This window comes from Bombina bombina, chromosome 3 (genome assembly GCF_027579735.1).
Source record: "Bombina bombina isolate aBomBom1 chromosome 3, aBomBom1.pri, whole genome shotgun sequence".
Taxonomy (NCBI): domain Eukaryota; kingdom Metazoa; phylum Chordata; class Amphibia; order Anura; family Bombinatoridae; genus Bombina; species Bombina bombina.
In genome coordinates this window covers 535944541-535961196 of record NC_069501.1, presented here as the reverse complement: position 1 = coordinate 535961196, position 16656 = coordinate 535944541, and the positions used below count along the sequence as shown (strand labels likewise).

General features: G+C 32.6%; 1 protein-coding gene across 2 annotated transcripts in view; it reads right to left on the bottom strand.

Moving 5' to 3' along the window:
* The window catches only part of TFAP2E (transcription factor AP-2 epsilon), a 62660-nt gene that overhangs the window by 44717 nt on the left and 1287 nt on the right, over positions 1–16656 (bottom strand). For both annotated transcript variants that reach the window (XM_053706998.1, XM_053706999.1), the window contains exons 2-3: positions 16476–16656; positions 12674–12728 (exon numbers count right to left, since the gene is read on the bottom strand). The exon at positions 16476–16656 is cut by the window's right edge and continues 266 nt beyond it. In XM_053706998.1, coding sequence (XP_053562973.1) covers positions 12674–12728; positions 16476–16656 — 236 coding nt within the window. The remainder of the gene's footprint in view (positions 1–12673; positions 12729–16475) is intronic.

Sequence of the window (16656 nt, the reverse complement as noted above, 5' to 3'; positions counted from 1 at the left end):
ATTTATTTCTATATATTTTATATAATTAAAGAGACATAATAGTACAGTAGTAAAATGCTGTAATGTGCGTTAAATAAACAAGCAGAGGCATTTGCTCAATAATAAAAATGCTCTAATACATTATTTGTTATAGTATTATGCCCCTTGAAGACACATGACCACAGAGAGATGCACAAACAGACCCATCCTTCTAGTGCTAAAACTACAAAAGTATGAGCCTGAGAAGGGGGTGAGATTACACTCAGACTAAGAATATTTGATACTGTAGTGGTTATTGGTTAAAGGGACACTTAGGTTAAATTAAATTTTCATGATTCAGATACAGCATGTCATTTTAAACAACTTTCCAATTTACTTCAATTAAAAAAAATGTGCACAGTCTTTTATATTTACCATTTTTGAGTCACCAGATCCTACTGAGCATGTGCAAGAATTCACAGACTATACATATATGCATTTGTGATTGGCTGATTGCTATCACATGGTGCAAGGGGAGTGGAAATATACTTAACTTTGAAATTTGTTATAAAAAAATCTATTACTCATTTGAAGTTCAAACTAAGTGCTACTGCATTGTCTTGTTATATTGCATTTGTTGATTATGCAAATCTAATGTGTTGACTGGTCCTTTAAAATGACCTTTAAACACAAACACAATGTCATTCATATGAAAGAGCGCCAATTAAATATATACTGTGCTGTTTAATCTGAGAATAAAACAAACAGGAAATGCATGTTTGTGCACATCTGATACTTAAGGATCAATTGCTCACTAACTGTTAAAGGCAACTCACATAGCTAAATTGGTAAATATGGACATACTCCCTCAAGTGCAAAAAAGGATGTTTTAATAAACACATTAACATTTTTAAAGATTTTTTTAAAAAATGTTTTAGATACAACAAAGGAACAAAAATAATTTTAATGTGAGATAGTGAAAAGTCTTCTGGAGTTTAATAGCTCATATCTTGGGGTGAATACTCATATTTTATGATATTTTAATTGTCAAATTAAAGCCAAAAGTATCTTTACAACAAGAATGATCCTGAAACCTTCTGTTTTTTTTCTATTGCATTTTCCCCTGAGTACCTCAGACTGAGCTAATTTCACTAAGAATAGAGAGGTCTAATAAATGTAACATGATTAGAATAAAATCTGATAAAGAGCAACAGTAGATATCTGATGTAATTGTCAGAGTGTATTAAAATCTCACTCTGTTTCTACTATTCTTATGCTTTAAAGGACCAGTCAACACAGTAGATTTGCATAATCAACAAATGCAAGATAACAAGATAATGAAATAGCACTTAGGGCTCGATTTATCAAGCCTCTACGGCAGCAAGTTCTCTCAAGAACTTGCTTGCCGTGATTTATCAAGCAGCGGTCACCAGACCGCTGCTTCCCTAACATCTACGCCACCTCTATTGTGGCGAAATTCAATCTCCTTGGTCGAGTCCGACCGAGGAGATTGACAGCTCCTGCCCGCGCATGATTGGCTGTGCGCGGGCAGGGGGCGGGATTTCACGCGAGCGCAAAATTGCGCTCGTGTGCAATGGCGAATACCTGCGGGTAATTTCGCCCCGCCACAGGCGAGCTGAGGCGTACAGGGGCGCGTATACGCTCCCCTGTACGCCTCAGCGTTAATAAATCTAGCCCTTAGTCTGAACTTCAAATGAGTAGTAGATTTTTTTCTGACAATTTTAAAAGTTATGTCTATTTTCACTCCCCCTGTACCATGTGACAGCCATAAGCCAATCACAAATGCATACACGTACCATGTGACAGCCATCAGCCAATCACAAACGCATACACGTTTATTCTTGCACATGCTCAGTAGGAGCTGGTGACTCAAAAAGTTTGATTATAAAAAGACTGTGCACATTTTGATAATGGAAGTAAATTGGAAAGTTTAAAACTGCTTGCTCAATCTGAATAATGAAAGTTCAATTTTGACTTGAGTGTTCCTTTAATCGACAATACTTTTTTTTCTTCTTAAAGAAAATCCATCTTAAAAGGACATAAAACACTCCTTGTTTTTGTGAATAAAAACAAATAAAAAATTCATTTTTTCCCCGCTCCCTAGAAAGGCCAAAAATGCATACTCTGTAACATGCAAATCCAATAGCTATTATAGACAACTTGCAATCTTTTGACAAGCTAGGTTGCAGATTCAGCTTTTTGACCCCTCTAGGGAGTGTGGGACAAACCACATTTTTTATACAAAAGTTATTTGTCTTTATTATTATTATTATTATTATTATTATTAGTGTTTAAAGTCCCTTTAAGTATAAAATAGACAACTAAAAAAAAGGCATATTATCTGTTAGAGGCTAGAAACTTTCTCCAGACTTCTTTCCACACCTTCACTATACCAAGTCTTCTGTTTATCAAACTTCTCTTAAAGTGGCATAAAACCTAACATTTATTATTTTATTATTCAGATAGAAAATACAATTTTAAACAACTTTCACCTCTATTCTTCGTTTTCTTGTTATCATTTGTTGAAAAGTAGGAAGTTAAGTTCAGGAGTGTGCACGTGTCTTCAGTACTATATACCTTTAAAGAAGTAGTGTCAATGGTATTGCTACCTGGGGCTGGGTGCCATTACTGTGGTACCCCAAAACTCAAAAGTATCAGCTGCTCTAAATTTGCAAGGTAGGCACATCACATAGGACATTGTCCTGTTAAACTAATTTACCCTTAAAGGGACAGTACACTGTAAAATTGTTTTTATATGAATGTATTTTCAATGACTTGTTATGCCAGCTGCAGAGTATGAAGTGGCTGGTTTTGTGCTTTTAAACCACAGCCTATTACAATGGGTTGAGCTTCAGGTAACATCAGATCTCATTATGTTATCACTTTGTGTACACACACAGGCTTCCTTATCTTATATTTGTCTGGAAAACCAAAGCTCAATACTTAGAGAGAACAATGGAAAATTATCATTTTATTACTTCACTATCATGCCCCACACTGAGAGTGTAATCTCTTCTGCTGGCTGTGTTTACTTAGGCTATTCAATAGAATATACTTCAGTATAGAAACTTTCAGTATAGGTTGGGATACCACAGACTAAATCAGCTATTTCAAATGCCAAAATAGGGGTAAATGAGCTACTTGTAAACAATTTAAAACACTCCAACAGGTAAAATGAATCATTGGGAGCAATTTAAAGGGGAGAATTTTTTGGGGGTGAACTGTCCCTTTAAAGGGACACTGAACCCAAATGTTTTCTTTTATGATTTAGATAGGGCATGACATTTTAAGCAACTTTCTAATTTACTCTTATTATCAAATTTTCTTCATTCTCTTGGTATCTTTATTTGAAATGCAAGAATGTAAGTTTAGATGCTGGCCCATTTTTGGTGAACAACCTGGGTTGTTCTTGATGATTGGAGGATAAATTCATCCACCAATAAAAAGTGCTGTCCAATGTTCTGAACCAAAAAGAAAGCTTAGATGCCTTATTTTTAAAATAAAGATAGCAAGAGAACAAAGAAAAATTAATGATAGGAGTAAATTAGAAAGTTGCCTAAAATGGCATGCTCTATCTGAATCACGAAAGAAAAAATTTGGGTTCAGTGTCCCTTTAATGTGTTCCCAACTACTTGTTATAATAGCTGCCAAGTATAAAATGTATGGGGAAATGTGCCTTTATGTTTATTTATCTACATGTTTTGAAGATTGAAGACTCAATCTATTCTTATCAAGAATATGCTGATATAAATGGGCTGTGCCTTTAGAAATAGCAGACCTCCCAATCGTATTTACCTCTCTATACATGAAGGCATTAGTATCTTATCTCCATGTCTTTACACAATGGCCAATACTTAGGGACAACTAAAAAGTAAATTGTTATTACCTATCTCTGTCACTGCCTAGTTTGCATAAGTTTTATATAGAGTATACTAAAGTATTCATATTCTCAGTGTAGGTGGTGGTTTGATAGGCAATATCAGTTATTTTAAAGAAAAAATAAAAGGTAACAAAGCTATTTGTAAACAATTTGATACTTTCCAGCATGTAAGCACATGGGAACACATAAAAGCAGACATTTTACAATACAATGTCCCTTTAACCCTAGCATTGCTTTTAAAGGGACACTGAACCCAAAAAAAATTATTTCGTGATTCAGATAGAGCATGCAATTTCAAACAACTTTCTAATTTACTCCTATTATCAATTTTTCTTCATTCTCTTGCTATCTTTATTTGAAAAAGTTGGCATCTAAGCTTTTTTTGGTTCAGACCTCCGGACAGTACTTTTTTATTGGTGGATTAATTTATCCACCAATCAGCAAGGACAACCTAGGTTATTCACCAAAAATGGGCCGGCATCTAAACTTACATTCTTGCATTTAAAATAAAGATTCCAAGAGAATGAAGAAAATTTGATAATAGGAGTAAATTAGAAAGTTGCTTAAAATTTCATGCTCTATCTGAATTGCGAAAGAAAAAAAATTGTGTACAGTGTCCCTTTAAATCAAGTGCTAATTTCCATAATAAGGGAGACATTCTAATACCTGGATGCTATGGACAGATATATAACTATATAATAAAAATCTGTGCCAGTGACATTCTGGTCATATATTGATACAATATTTTGGGTGCCATCTGAATGTTGTGAAAATGTGTCTGGATAGCATGAAAAGCCCTTGTATATGCTATATACTATAAATACGGTGCAAATTTTAAAGGGAAATTGTACACTAGATTTTTCTTTGCATAAAAGTTTTGTAGATGATCCATTTATATAGCCCATCTGGTAGTGTTTTTGTAACAATGTATAGTTTTGCTTATTTTTTTTAAATAACATTATGCTGATTTACAGACTCCTAACCAAGATGTAGACTCAAGTCTACAGACTCCAGCTTGCTCCTGTTTGTATAATGGGTCTTTTCATATGCAGGGTAGAAGAGGGTCTGCTCTTCCTGTTTTCTCAGCCCAATCCAGTGAGTGTCTCAGCCTAACCTCACCAACAGTGCTAAACTAGGAGCTTCTAAGTACGTTTTTAAAAGGTTTTATACTGGATTTTAGACCAGTATCTGTGCATATTCTTTTTTTATAGTAGTGTCTATTACATGCAGTTATATAAAAATTGGTGCATACCGTGCCTTTAAATTCTAAATCCCCTGGCTTTTATGTGTCTGTATGAGCAAATAAAACCCAAGTAATTCTTATTTTTCTGCATTTGAGAGAGAACATTAATGCTATATTAAACTAGAATTTCTTGCTGCTTCAAATATAAATGATAGTTTGTGAACAGCTATAAGTTACATTACTAACTTTCTGCTTATCTCTTAATCACAATGTCTGTCCCAATACAAAAAGCCTTTTTTTCTGAATCTGATAATTGTTTCCAGATACATAAACCAATTAAACACTTTATGAAGCTTGCTTAAAACCTACAAAACATTTACAAAGGGAGCTCAAAGATTGTAGCCCTATCTGGTTTCCTTTAAATAACATTTAAGAGATTTTTACTCTGTTATACTAACAGATATAGTCAGACTTGTGTCTGATAAGTTTGGGAAGTTCTTTTGCTCTGCTACTTAGTCTTAAAAATGCTCAGATAAATCAACCATTTAGCAAACAAAAATGGAAAGAACACTCATCAACAGTTTTGCATAGAAAAAGTTGTAAGATTTATCATTAATCATAGCTTCATTTTCTTCTGATCACACAAAATATACACCATAAATAAAATGTTTCAAACAAACTCAAGCATGAAACATAAGTTCTGTCCAAGCTATGACCCATTTTAAAAGCTCTCATTTGAACAGTCTCCAATTTTTTTATGACCTGATCATATGACCTCCAGGATTGTATACAAATATTTCACATGAGGTCTGACTAAGCACTAAGGATCTATAGAGTGATATAAATGTTCCTATACAACCAAGTAACCTACTGTTTTTTTCTGTTGCATTTCTGCATTGCTAACCTACTTGTACAAAATCTGAAATAATAATTGCCAAATGTCGCCTTTTTAAAATTGTCAGCATATTAATATTAAAGGAATGGAAAGGTCAAAAATGAAACATGCATGGGTACATTTCAATTTTAAATAGAAGCATTTTTTGCAATATATTTCAATTTATAAAAAAAATGCTTCCAGTAAGTTATTACTGATTTTCAGCAGCATATCCACATATGCTGTGAGACCCCCGTGCACCAGTATTCAAGCTCAGAAAGCTGGTGACTGCTAACTCTCTGAGAAGGTGTGGCTTTTGAATACGGATGCATGGACCCTCACTGCATATGTGCATATGATACATTTTTGCTAATGCAAATATAATACAAAAATGCTTCTGTTTAAATTTGAAATGCACTCAAGCACATTTCAATTTTAACCTTTATATCCCTTTAAAGGACCAGTAAACATAGTAGATAATCAGTAGCTATTTGCATAATCAACAGATACATGATAACAAGACAATGCAATAACACTAAGGTGCCGATTTAACAAATGTTGGACGGACATGATCCACTGTAGCGGATCATGTCCGCCCGACATTGCTAAATGCCGACAGCATACACTGTCGGCATTTAACATTGCACAAGTATTTCTAGTGAAATGCTTGTGCAGTGCCGCCCTCTGCACATTCACAGCCAATCAGCCGCTAGCAGGGGGTGCCAATCATCCCGATCGTATCTGATCGGGATGATTTCTGTCCGCCACCTCAGAGGTGGCGGATGAGTTAAGGAGGTCTTACGACCGCTGCTTCTTAACTTATGTTTCCGGCGAGCCTGAAGGCTCGAGCAGAAACAGCTGCATCTGCAGCATGATAAATTGGCCCCTTAGTCTGAACTTCAAATGAGTAGTAGATTTTTTTTTCTGACAAATTTCAAAGTTATATATATTTCCACTCCTCTTATATCATGTGACAGCCATCAGCCAATCACAAATGCATATATATATATATATATATATATATATATATATATATATATATATATATATATATATATACGTATATTCTGTGAATTCTTGCACATGCTCAGTAGGAGCTGGTGACTCAAAAAAGTGTAAATATAAAAAGACTGTGCACATTTTGTTAATGGAAGTAAATTGGAAAGTTGTTTAAAATTGCTGCTGTATCTGAATCATGAAAGTTTAATTTGGACTTGAGTGTCCCTTTAAGTACATAATCCAAGTGTAGCATTCTGAATGGAGACATGCTAATGAACTCAAACATCATTAATACAATTAAAGGGACATTAAACCCAATTTTTTTTCTCTCATGTTTCAGATAGAGAATACAATTTTAAACAACTTTCTAATTTATTTCGATTATCTAATTTGTTCCATTCTCTTGGTATCATTTGTTGAAGGAGCAGCAAAGCACTAATAGTTTCTAACTGAACACATTGGTGAGCCAATCGCAATCTGTATATTTATTCAGCCACCAATCAACAGCTAGATCCTAGGTTCTCTGCTGCTTCTTAGCTTGCCTAGATAAACCTTTCAGCAAAGGATAACAAGAGAAGGAAGCAAATTAAAAGATAGAAGTAAATTGAAAAGTTGTTTAAAATTGTATTCTCCATCTGAATCATGAAAGAAAATGTTGCGGTTTCATGTCCCTTTAATACGATAAAGTATGCAAAAACAAGTCACCAAATAAATATATATATTTACATTTGTTTGATATTTTACTTACAGTTGTACATATGAAGCAAAATAGTGTGCAGATAAAACTACACAAGTTTATGTATTCATTTGGCAACTATTCAGTGAACGAATACCAACTACTATTATGAATGCACTGTGACAATATGCTAATCAAATGTACATCTGCATGTGGCTTAATATTAACTCATTAACATATTTTATTTTATAGAACCTATTTAGCAAAATGTGAAGAGAACCCACAGGAATTACTAAATTAAATCCATGAAATAACCAGAGTACCCTTTATGAGCTGTATATTAAATTATTTATTTAACCTTTAACCTATTGCAAACAATGTGGATCTAAAATATAGCCAGGTCTTCACAGACTAAATAATCTTTGCTACAAATGAAAACACATGTTGTATTAATTTATTTACTACTACAGTAAATTATTGGGGGGGGTTATTTTATTTTATAAAGGCCCAAAACAGTAGTTTTCAGACATACAATATATGTTACAAATTCTGTGTTGAGAAAACCCCCCATTGATATATACTAAAAAGTATATTACAAATAATAATAAACCAGATTAGACTCTTTTTTTCCCCCACTTTCATGTTGGTGAATATTTCCAGATAACACAAATCTCTCCCATAAACATCTGTGCACCAAATTGAACAATATTGTACTTTGGCCAGAAAAATATTTTCGAAATCACTATGACACAAAGACAGCCCAAAGCAGAACTTGGACTTAGATCTCTGTATTTTAGTTGTGCTCTACGTAAGTGCATAAGCCTAATATGGGCAATATTTGCCAGAAAATAAATGTTTGGATCTATAAAACTCATTTTCTTCCCACAAATATTTTTTCTTGTGTGTAAAAGGATGGCATTGGCATAGGTCTTAGTGATGTTTGCTATGGTAGGAAGGGGGGTTACTAGACTGGACGTTCTAGTAACTTTTTTAGCATCCTTTAATCACCTCTCTGTGACATTGTTAGTAGTTTATGAGGCAGTAAATGCAAAGGAACAGAAGGGAGGAATTGAGAATATAGGGCTGGTCTCCAGTAATTAGTTTTAATAGGAAAATCCAGAACTCGGTTAGATGCCGTAGGTTTGATTACAGGGCTGGACAGGAAATTGAAGCAGACAGTACAGATTGGAAAAGTATTCCCCAAAATCCAGTGCCTATAAGCACATGGTGAGACGGAGAAGGAATGGGGGAGCTGAGTGAAACAGTACCACTGCTATGAATTTATTCCCAACCTACAACTCTTAATGTATGACTAAAAGAAAAGATTTCTAATGAGTCATGAGATGCAGAAATGATTAGGCCTCTAATCCCTCATCCTTCTATTTATCAGAGTGAAGTAGGCCTGAGAGAAACCCAATCAAGATAATTAATAGGAACGTAGAAATGATGACAGAAACACAGAGAGACGGGGGGTGGGGGAGACAAGGTGTAAGAAATCTTAGCTATTGATATATAAGAAATTGAGTTATTTATCTACATCTGGATAGATTTAGACAGAAAATGTATACACACTGTATTGTACATACAGATTTCAAAACAACCTATGTATGATTTAATTATGTTCGGACGAATATATAGACAGACTATTCAAATATGTAATACAAAAAAATCAACTAGTTGTAAATGTAGGTATGTGCATATATTCGTTTTCAGCAATCATTTAGTGAAATGAATTATGAAAATGGCTGCAGTCTGCAGCAAGCAGCTATTTTCAGGGCCTAATTTATTAGAGACAAATCATGATATCTTTGCCAGTTGTTTCACTAAATAAATTCCAAAAGCTACTATATGCAGATACCTATGTATTACCCTGGCATGTTTTTAATGAAAATGACACATCATTTCACATACAGTGTATGCTACATTTACTCATCAAAAAACAACATATGGATAAAAACACTATGGGGTAGATTTATTATGGTGCGAGCAGACATGATACGATGTAGCGTATAATGTCCACTGCACATCGATAAATGCCGACAGCATATGCTGTCGGCATTTATCATTGCACCAGCAATTCCTGTGCACTGCTGGTGCAATGCCGCCCCCTGCGTATTCGATCGGGTTGATTTCTGTCCTCCGCCTCAGAGCAGGTCAAGTTATGGAGCATTGGTCTTTAGACCGCTACTTCATAACTTCTGTTTCCGGCAAGTCTGAAGGCTGAGCTCGCGCGGGAAAACAGGGGCATCAAGCTCCATACAGAGCTTGATAAATCGGCCCCTATATCTAGAATAATATATCAACAGATTTAAAGGAATGTTAAACGCTAAATAGATTTCATGCATCTCTGTGTAATTATAGGTGCCACCATTTTGGAACCTTACACAGCGGATAACTGAAGGAGAGTTGCTGCACATGTGCAAAAAGGTCAACAATGAAATAAAGTGAAGCCAGGTTTCAACATGACTGAACCCATGACTAAAAAAGGCTGGAATAGTCTCAATACTGTGTTTATAAAATGTATTTATTTTTTAAATGTCCATTAAGACCTCTAAAGTATGAAACGTCCTCATTCTTTGTGGCTCGGAAAGGAAAGATGTTTAATAGGCAAATCAAGCCGCAAACATTTGCCCTCTAGTACAGAATGTCAATATGGCATCGTTTTGCAGTAAGTAGTTACACCTTATTTATTGGACTAAAATTGGGTTTCAAAAACTCCCAGTCTTCATCAGGTCTGTATTGGCTTCACATTGGAGAAAAAAGAGGAAACTGTAGGTAGAGTGTGTTTTAAAATGCATTTAAAATGTTTGTCCAATAAAAGGGTTTTACAACTTACTGCAATCATCTCTTTGACTGGATTTTTGTGGGCAAACGCAAGACCAGTCTCTCTCCTTATGAAATATGAACAGTTATTTGCTGGACTCTACAGGCTATATGTATAATATGTAATCAATTTGAAAGTTCTAAACAACTAAGTCAATTGTCAAATAATTAATATAGTCTTTCTTCTCAAGAAATAAAATACTGACAAGCCCAGGAGCAACAGAGAACCTAGGTTCTAGCTGCTGATTGGTGGCTGCATATATATATATATATATATATATATATATATATATATATATATATATATATATATATATATATATATAAAATGATTGTCAGTGCATTGCTGCTCCTTCAACAAAGGATATCAAAAGAATGAAACAAATTAGATAATAGGAGTAAATTAGAAAGTTGTTTAAAATTGTATAATCTACCTAAATCATGAAAGGAAAATGTTGGGCTTCATGTCCCTTTAATTCAGTCATTCATTCACATATTTGCTCATTGAAATAAAACACAGTGCATTATACAATAATCATTTGTTTTTAGTGTTATTGCTATAATATACTTTTACTGGAAGTCAAATGCTGTATCTTATGTTGCAAGATTCTGCAGATTGTCTGAACCAGCTTCATACTATTTACTGATTGTTTAGAGCAGTGCACAAATTCATTTACAATCTAACCCTAACTGGATGAAGTGGCTGAAATTTGGAGTAACCACCCAGTAGAGGTAAACAACATTTTAGGGCACATAATGGTCTGTTTACTAAGGTTAGACCAACTGTATAACAACTTTTTTGAAGTCAGTTGAAATTACTGTGTTAGTAAAAAAAATCACAGTTAATTTCTCTAATTGCAAGTTGGATACAAAGTCATCTATTACAACAAAATAACGCTACATAAATTGGTTCAAGTTTATTTTGCTAGAAAATAATTTAGTTTCATGAAAGTGAAGCAAGTTGGCTATACTCAAAGCCCTGACTTTAGGCCCACTTGCGAAAGCCAACTATGTCTCAAGTTACTGATTTTAAGTCATAAATTATCAAATTGCAAATTTAGACAATTTTTAACTTGAAATCACTAACATTGGGCATGAAGTCAGCTGAATTTCCCAAGTCAAAGTGGTTCTTTGAATATGACTGACATGCATTACTTGAATTAGTAGGCTTTTCTAGAAAATATAAATTAATTGAATCTGGTAAAATCATCATCAAATCATTTAAAGTTAGTTTCAAGTCAGGTTGACTTTAAAACCAAGTCAGCTTGGGATTTATTTTTAAGTCAACTGAGCAAATCCTTTACAACAAATCAGGGTAAATCAAGACATTGTGTTGTCTGGGTCCAATAATTAATAAAATGCCCCCCCCCCCCCCCCCACACACACACACCATATCACTGTCCACTAAAATCGAAACCCAACACTATTCATCAGTCTCAAAGTTTAATGTTCAGCAGATTGAAATTTCAAATTAGATATCCAGTTGAAGGACCCCATTTAAGACTAAATTTCTTATTAAAATTTGTTGCTAGGGTCTGGTAGTTCCACCTGATTCAATTATAGAACTGGCTTTGCAGCCAATCAGAATACAATTATTGCAACTCAGCAGATATATATGTTTGCCAGGTCATTTTCAAATTGGTCAAGGTCAATTATATTTTTTTATAAGTTATTTGTACTGACCTGAACTTATTTCTTTCAACATTTTTCAATCAGTTTCTATAAAGTCAGTCAGAGACTGAGACCATATTATATTAAAGGGGGAAACGGTCAAAATTAAACTTGCATGATTTAGATAGAGCATCTCTTTTTTAAGACCATTTTAAATTAAATTCTATTTTCAAATTTACTTTATTCTCTTGATATCCTTTGATATCTAGTTGGAAAAAGCTGGTGATTGGTGGCTACACACATTTGTCTCTTATCATTGGCTGACTAGATGGTTAGCTAGCTCCCAGTAATCCACTGTTGTACATTTAGTGAAGGACACCAAGAGAATGAAGCACATTTCATAATAGAAGTAAATTGGAAAGTTGTTTAAAATCGTATGTTCTATCTGAATCGTGAAAAAAAAATTGGGCTTAATGTCCCTTTAATGAGAATTAAATAAATTGCCCTGTAAGTTTACCATATATAATTGTGCCTTTTTGTGGATCTCACAGCCTAACTTCTCTGAAGGAAAATTTCCTATAGATGTGAGAAATGCATGCTGGGAGATTGTGACTGTCAGGTGAAAAAAAAAAACATTTCATCTCTTACCTTTCTTTATCACAGACTGGTCCAGTATACTGACTCCCGAAGCATCATCTAAAGTCTAAAAATCAAAAACAGGGATACTGAGGATAGTGTCACTGGTAACCTCTGTTTATATCCATATTAACTGTTCACTAGTCTAATTAAAAGTTCAGAGAAAAAAATCCACTAAATCAAACAAAAACAAAACAAGATTTGCAAAATGAAATCATGATTTACTATATAAAGCACCAGAAAGTTATTTGAATTCCTTTGATTTATTTATTTTTTAAATCTCATATTAAAAAGAATGAGAATGGTAACAATTTATAAAATAAGATAAGTGGGATTAGAGTGTTAGTTTTTTTGCAACTATCTTGAGTTGTATAAGTAAAACAATTCTTAAGATGTAAACAATAAAAATCTCACACATATGTACATTAGAATGCATCACACAGAATCTAACGATTAGAGCAAAAGTACACAGATCTCCTGTGTGTAATCAAAGGGTTTATGTTGCCAGTGGTTTTATCTCAGGTGTCAGACTGTCAGCATTTCTTCTACTGAAAGAGTTTTATGAGTTGTGTCTGACTATTTTATGTCTTAATAATCCATTATTATATATTTGGCAATGAGTATTATAATAGTATCAATTTTAAAGACTTAATTAATTTCTATTAATATTTTGTTTCCTTTTTAAAACTATGTTTATTAAGAAGAAAAGATTCCGATTTAATTTTTGCAATTCACATGTTTTTTTATATAGTTTTTAAAACATTTTTTATCATGTATATATATATATATATATATATATATATATATATATATATATATATATATACACACAAACCAATCTTTCAAACACAGGCTAGAATAGTATTTATATTATTTACATGTTGTTTCTGTTTTCAGTTTGTGACATTTTCACTGCACTTTTTCCTATTAAAGCTACAATTTTTGCATTCAGGGGACATTAAAACATTTCCTCCTTGGCATCAGCAAAGTGGGTGGGTCAAATAGGGAGTTTTTTCTTTAGTGCCAGCTAAATCTTACTAACTGCAGTTATTATACCTAGAGACTTGTCGGTAATACACAAACTATACACTCTTTTATATACACTCACTAGCAGAGAAAGCATTGCCTGGCAGGCTGCATATAACAGCATTTTTAAATTAACTCTTCATTATTATGTTGTATAATATATATCTTATAGAAACTCAGGGGTTTATTTTATACTAGTGTGTGTGGATCCAACAAAACATTAATAAATAATAGATGAATAGACAGAAAGCAAGAAAGTGACAGACATAGATAGACAGACAGACAGACAGAAAGACAGACAGAGAGGATTGCTAGATAGATTAGATAGATAGAAAAATTGATAGATTAGATAAAAGACAGATTTCTAATTTATATTATACAGATACTTATAAATAATTTTTGTATCTATATGAGGAGAAAGGGAATTACATTGTTGCTCAGTTACATATTTTACTTTTACACTTTATTCATACAATGTATTCACATTAATCAGAAAATATTAATTTAACAAATATACTGAAGATACAATTCAAAATACCAATTTATTGAGAAGTACAACCGTATTTTTATTGATTCCAAATTAATTTTTATTTGTACCTAAATTACATTAACTATCATTCTTTATAAGGACTCTGCTATATTTTAAAGACTTAAGATATTTTTAGATGAGCTAAAAGGATTTTCTAGTATGTGAATCAGATAGTAATTAACCCTATCCTGGCACACTAAGCAAAAAAAACAACAACAAAAAAAACAATACATATATATATATATAATTTAATTATAAGTAGTCATTTTAGAAGTTGAATATTTTGTCTAAAATTATTATTGAATACTCTGATTTAATATCGCAATTATATAATATATTTTGATACTTATATTAAAGTGATATTTGTTAATATGTTTTCAAAGGTGTTATATAATTATAATTACAAATACATTTCCGAATAGGATCATTTTTCAATTTAATTTTAAATTTGTGCATTTCATAAAATATAATGCATTTTGTTGTGAATGGTATTGTTTTTGAAGGAAGATGAATTATTTTACTTTACATAAATATCGTCCCATTTCATTCACATAAATATGTATTTTTATACCACGAAAGAAAAACTGTAGTGTAAAAGATATGTTCGCAAATTGTAACAATATTTTTATTTTAGCATTTATAGAAGCAATAATTGTTTGCCATTTTTTTTATTTATTTGTGTATGTCTGTATACAGGTATTTATTATTGTAACAGGACATGTTTAAGCAAATTATATATATATATATATATATATATATATATATATATATATATATATATATATATATATATATATATATATATATGTATAGTGTATTTTTTTTATCCCCTAAATAGAATTGAAACTAAATTGGAAAATATGGGAATGCAAAAAAGGGAATATAAGGTAATTTGTTCTGTCGTGTGTCCTGTCAAGAAGTTGTGTTTTGTGCCAGTGAAGTATGTAAATCAAATTATTTTATAACCGTTTCTGAAGAACCTTTATATTAAAGGACGTTTTGCTTCTAGTTAAAGATAGTTTTATATGTCAGAATGTACAGGGTTGATTGAGAAGTAAAGTATTCTTGTATAATGCACATATTGTTTATTCAATGTGTCAAGTCTTATAATGGTTAATCAATTTGCAGTGATTTAATTAAGTCGAATTTTCAACGGTGTGTAAATCTATGAATTGGTCAATCGTATTTATTATTCTGTCTTATAATTTATGTGATTATTATGATTAATAACTTTTTTTTATTCCACTGACATTCATTTTTATATACATATATATACATTTGAATATATGTTCAATATATATATATATATATATATATATATATATATATATATATATATATATATATGTTCAATAGAAAAATAAAAAGCAAGACAATCGGTTACATCTTTTTAGTGAATTAGTGACATAAAGTGAAATGGAGATTTTATTAGACAAATACTGAAACTATGTAACTCCCTTGGGTCTGAATAATCCATAACAAACCATAATAAGGTAAATAACAGTAATCTATGTTTTAAAATAAATTTGATTTTTGTTGTAGTGATCAGGACATGATGTATATCTGATAGATATGACATATATATATATATATATATATATATATATATATATATATATATATATATATATATATATATATATATATAGATAGATATCTCAAATGATATTGTATTATGATCAGATACAGAATAACAATCAATTTAGCTAAACAAGTAGTAATAATAATAGCATGTATATGGTAAGTACATATATAGATACATCACACTTAGCGATCAGTTCCATCAAATGTTGGAGGAAATATACAAATCCCCCTTCAGCTACAACTCACTGTACCCCAGTAGATTTTTTTTAGAAAGATCACTATCTCTAAATCTAATATCACAGTTTTTTTTATATCTTCTCTTAACGCCTAGGGAAAGAAAATGAACTGAGATCTCAGTTTTTTTCTTTTTAAACTTGGTGAATGAGAAACGTGTTCTGTGCTGTGTGCGTGGGAAATTTCTCCCTAGATTTATATCATGAATTTTTGCTGCTGGGAGTCTGCTGGCTTCTCATCAATTAGTGCAAGTAGTGATATATATATAGTAGCTTAAGAATCTCTCAGTGAGATAGGTCTCTCCTGTGATTACGTTTTTTATGTAGCAGATTTGCTCAACTACTTCAAAATATAAAATTAAGTTATTTTGGGTATCAGGAATTTGAGGGAGTCACTCACTTGTGTAAAACAAATATGAAGGTTTCAGAAGAAGTTTCTTACCTGCATGTCCTCTAAACTGTGGTGGGAGAGTGCATGGATGGACAGGGCATTCTCTGCCAGGCTGTGCCCCCCATCTCCCAATCCAGACAGCAGACGGGGGACTCCCCCATAATCCCTGCGGGGGTCTAGGCTGAGCCCCCTGTGTGCCTGAGACAGCAGACTGGCCTCCTCCTGCCGGCTC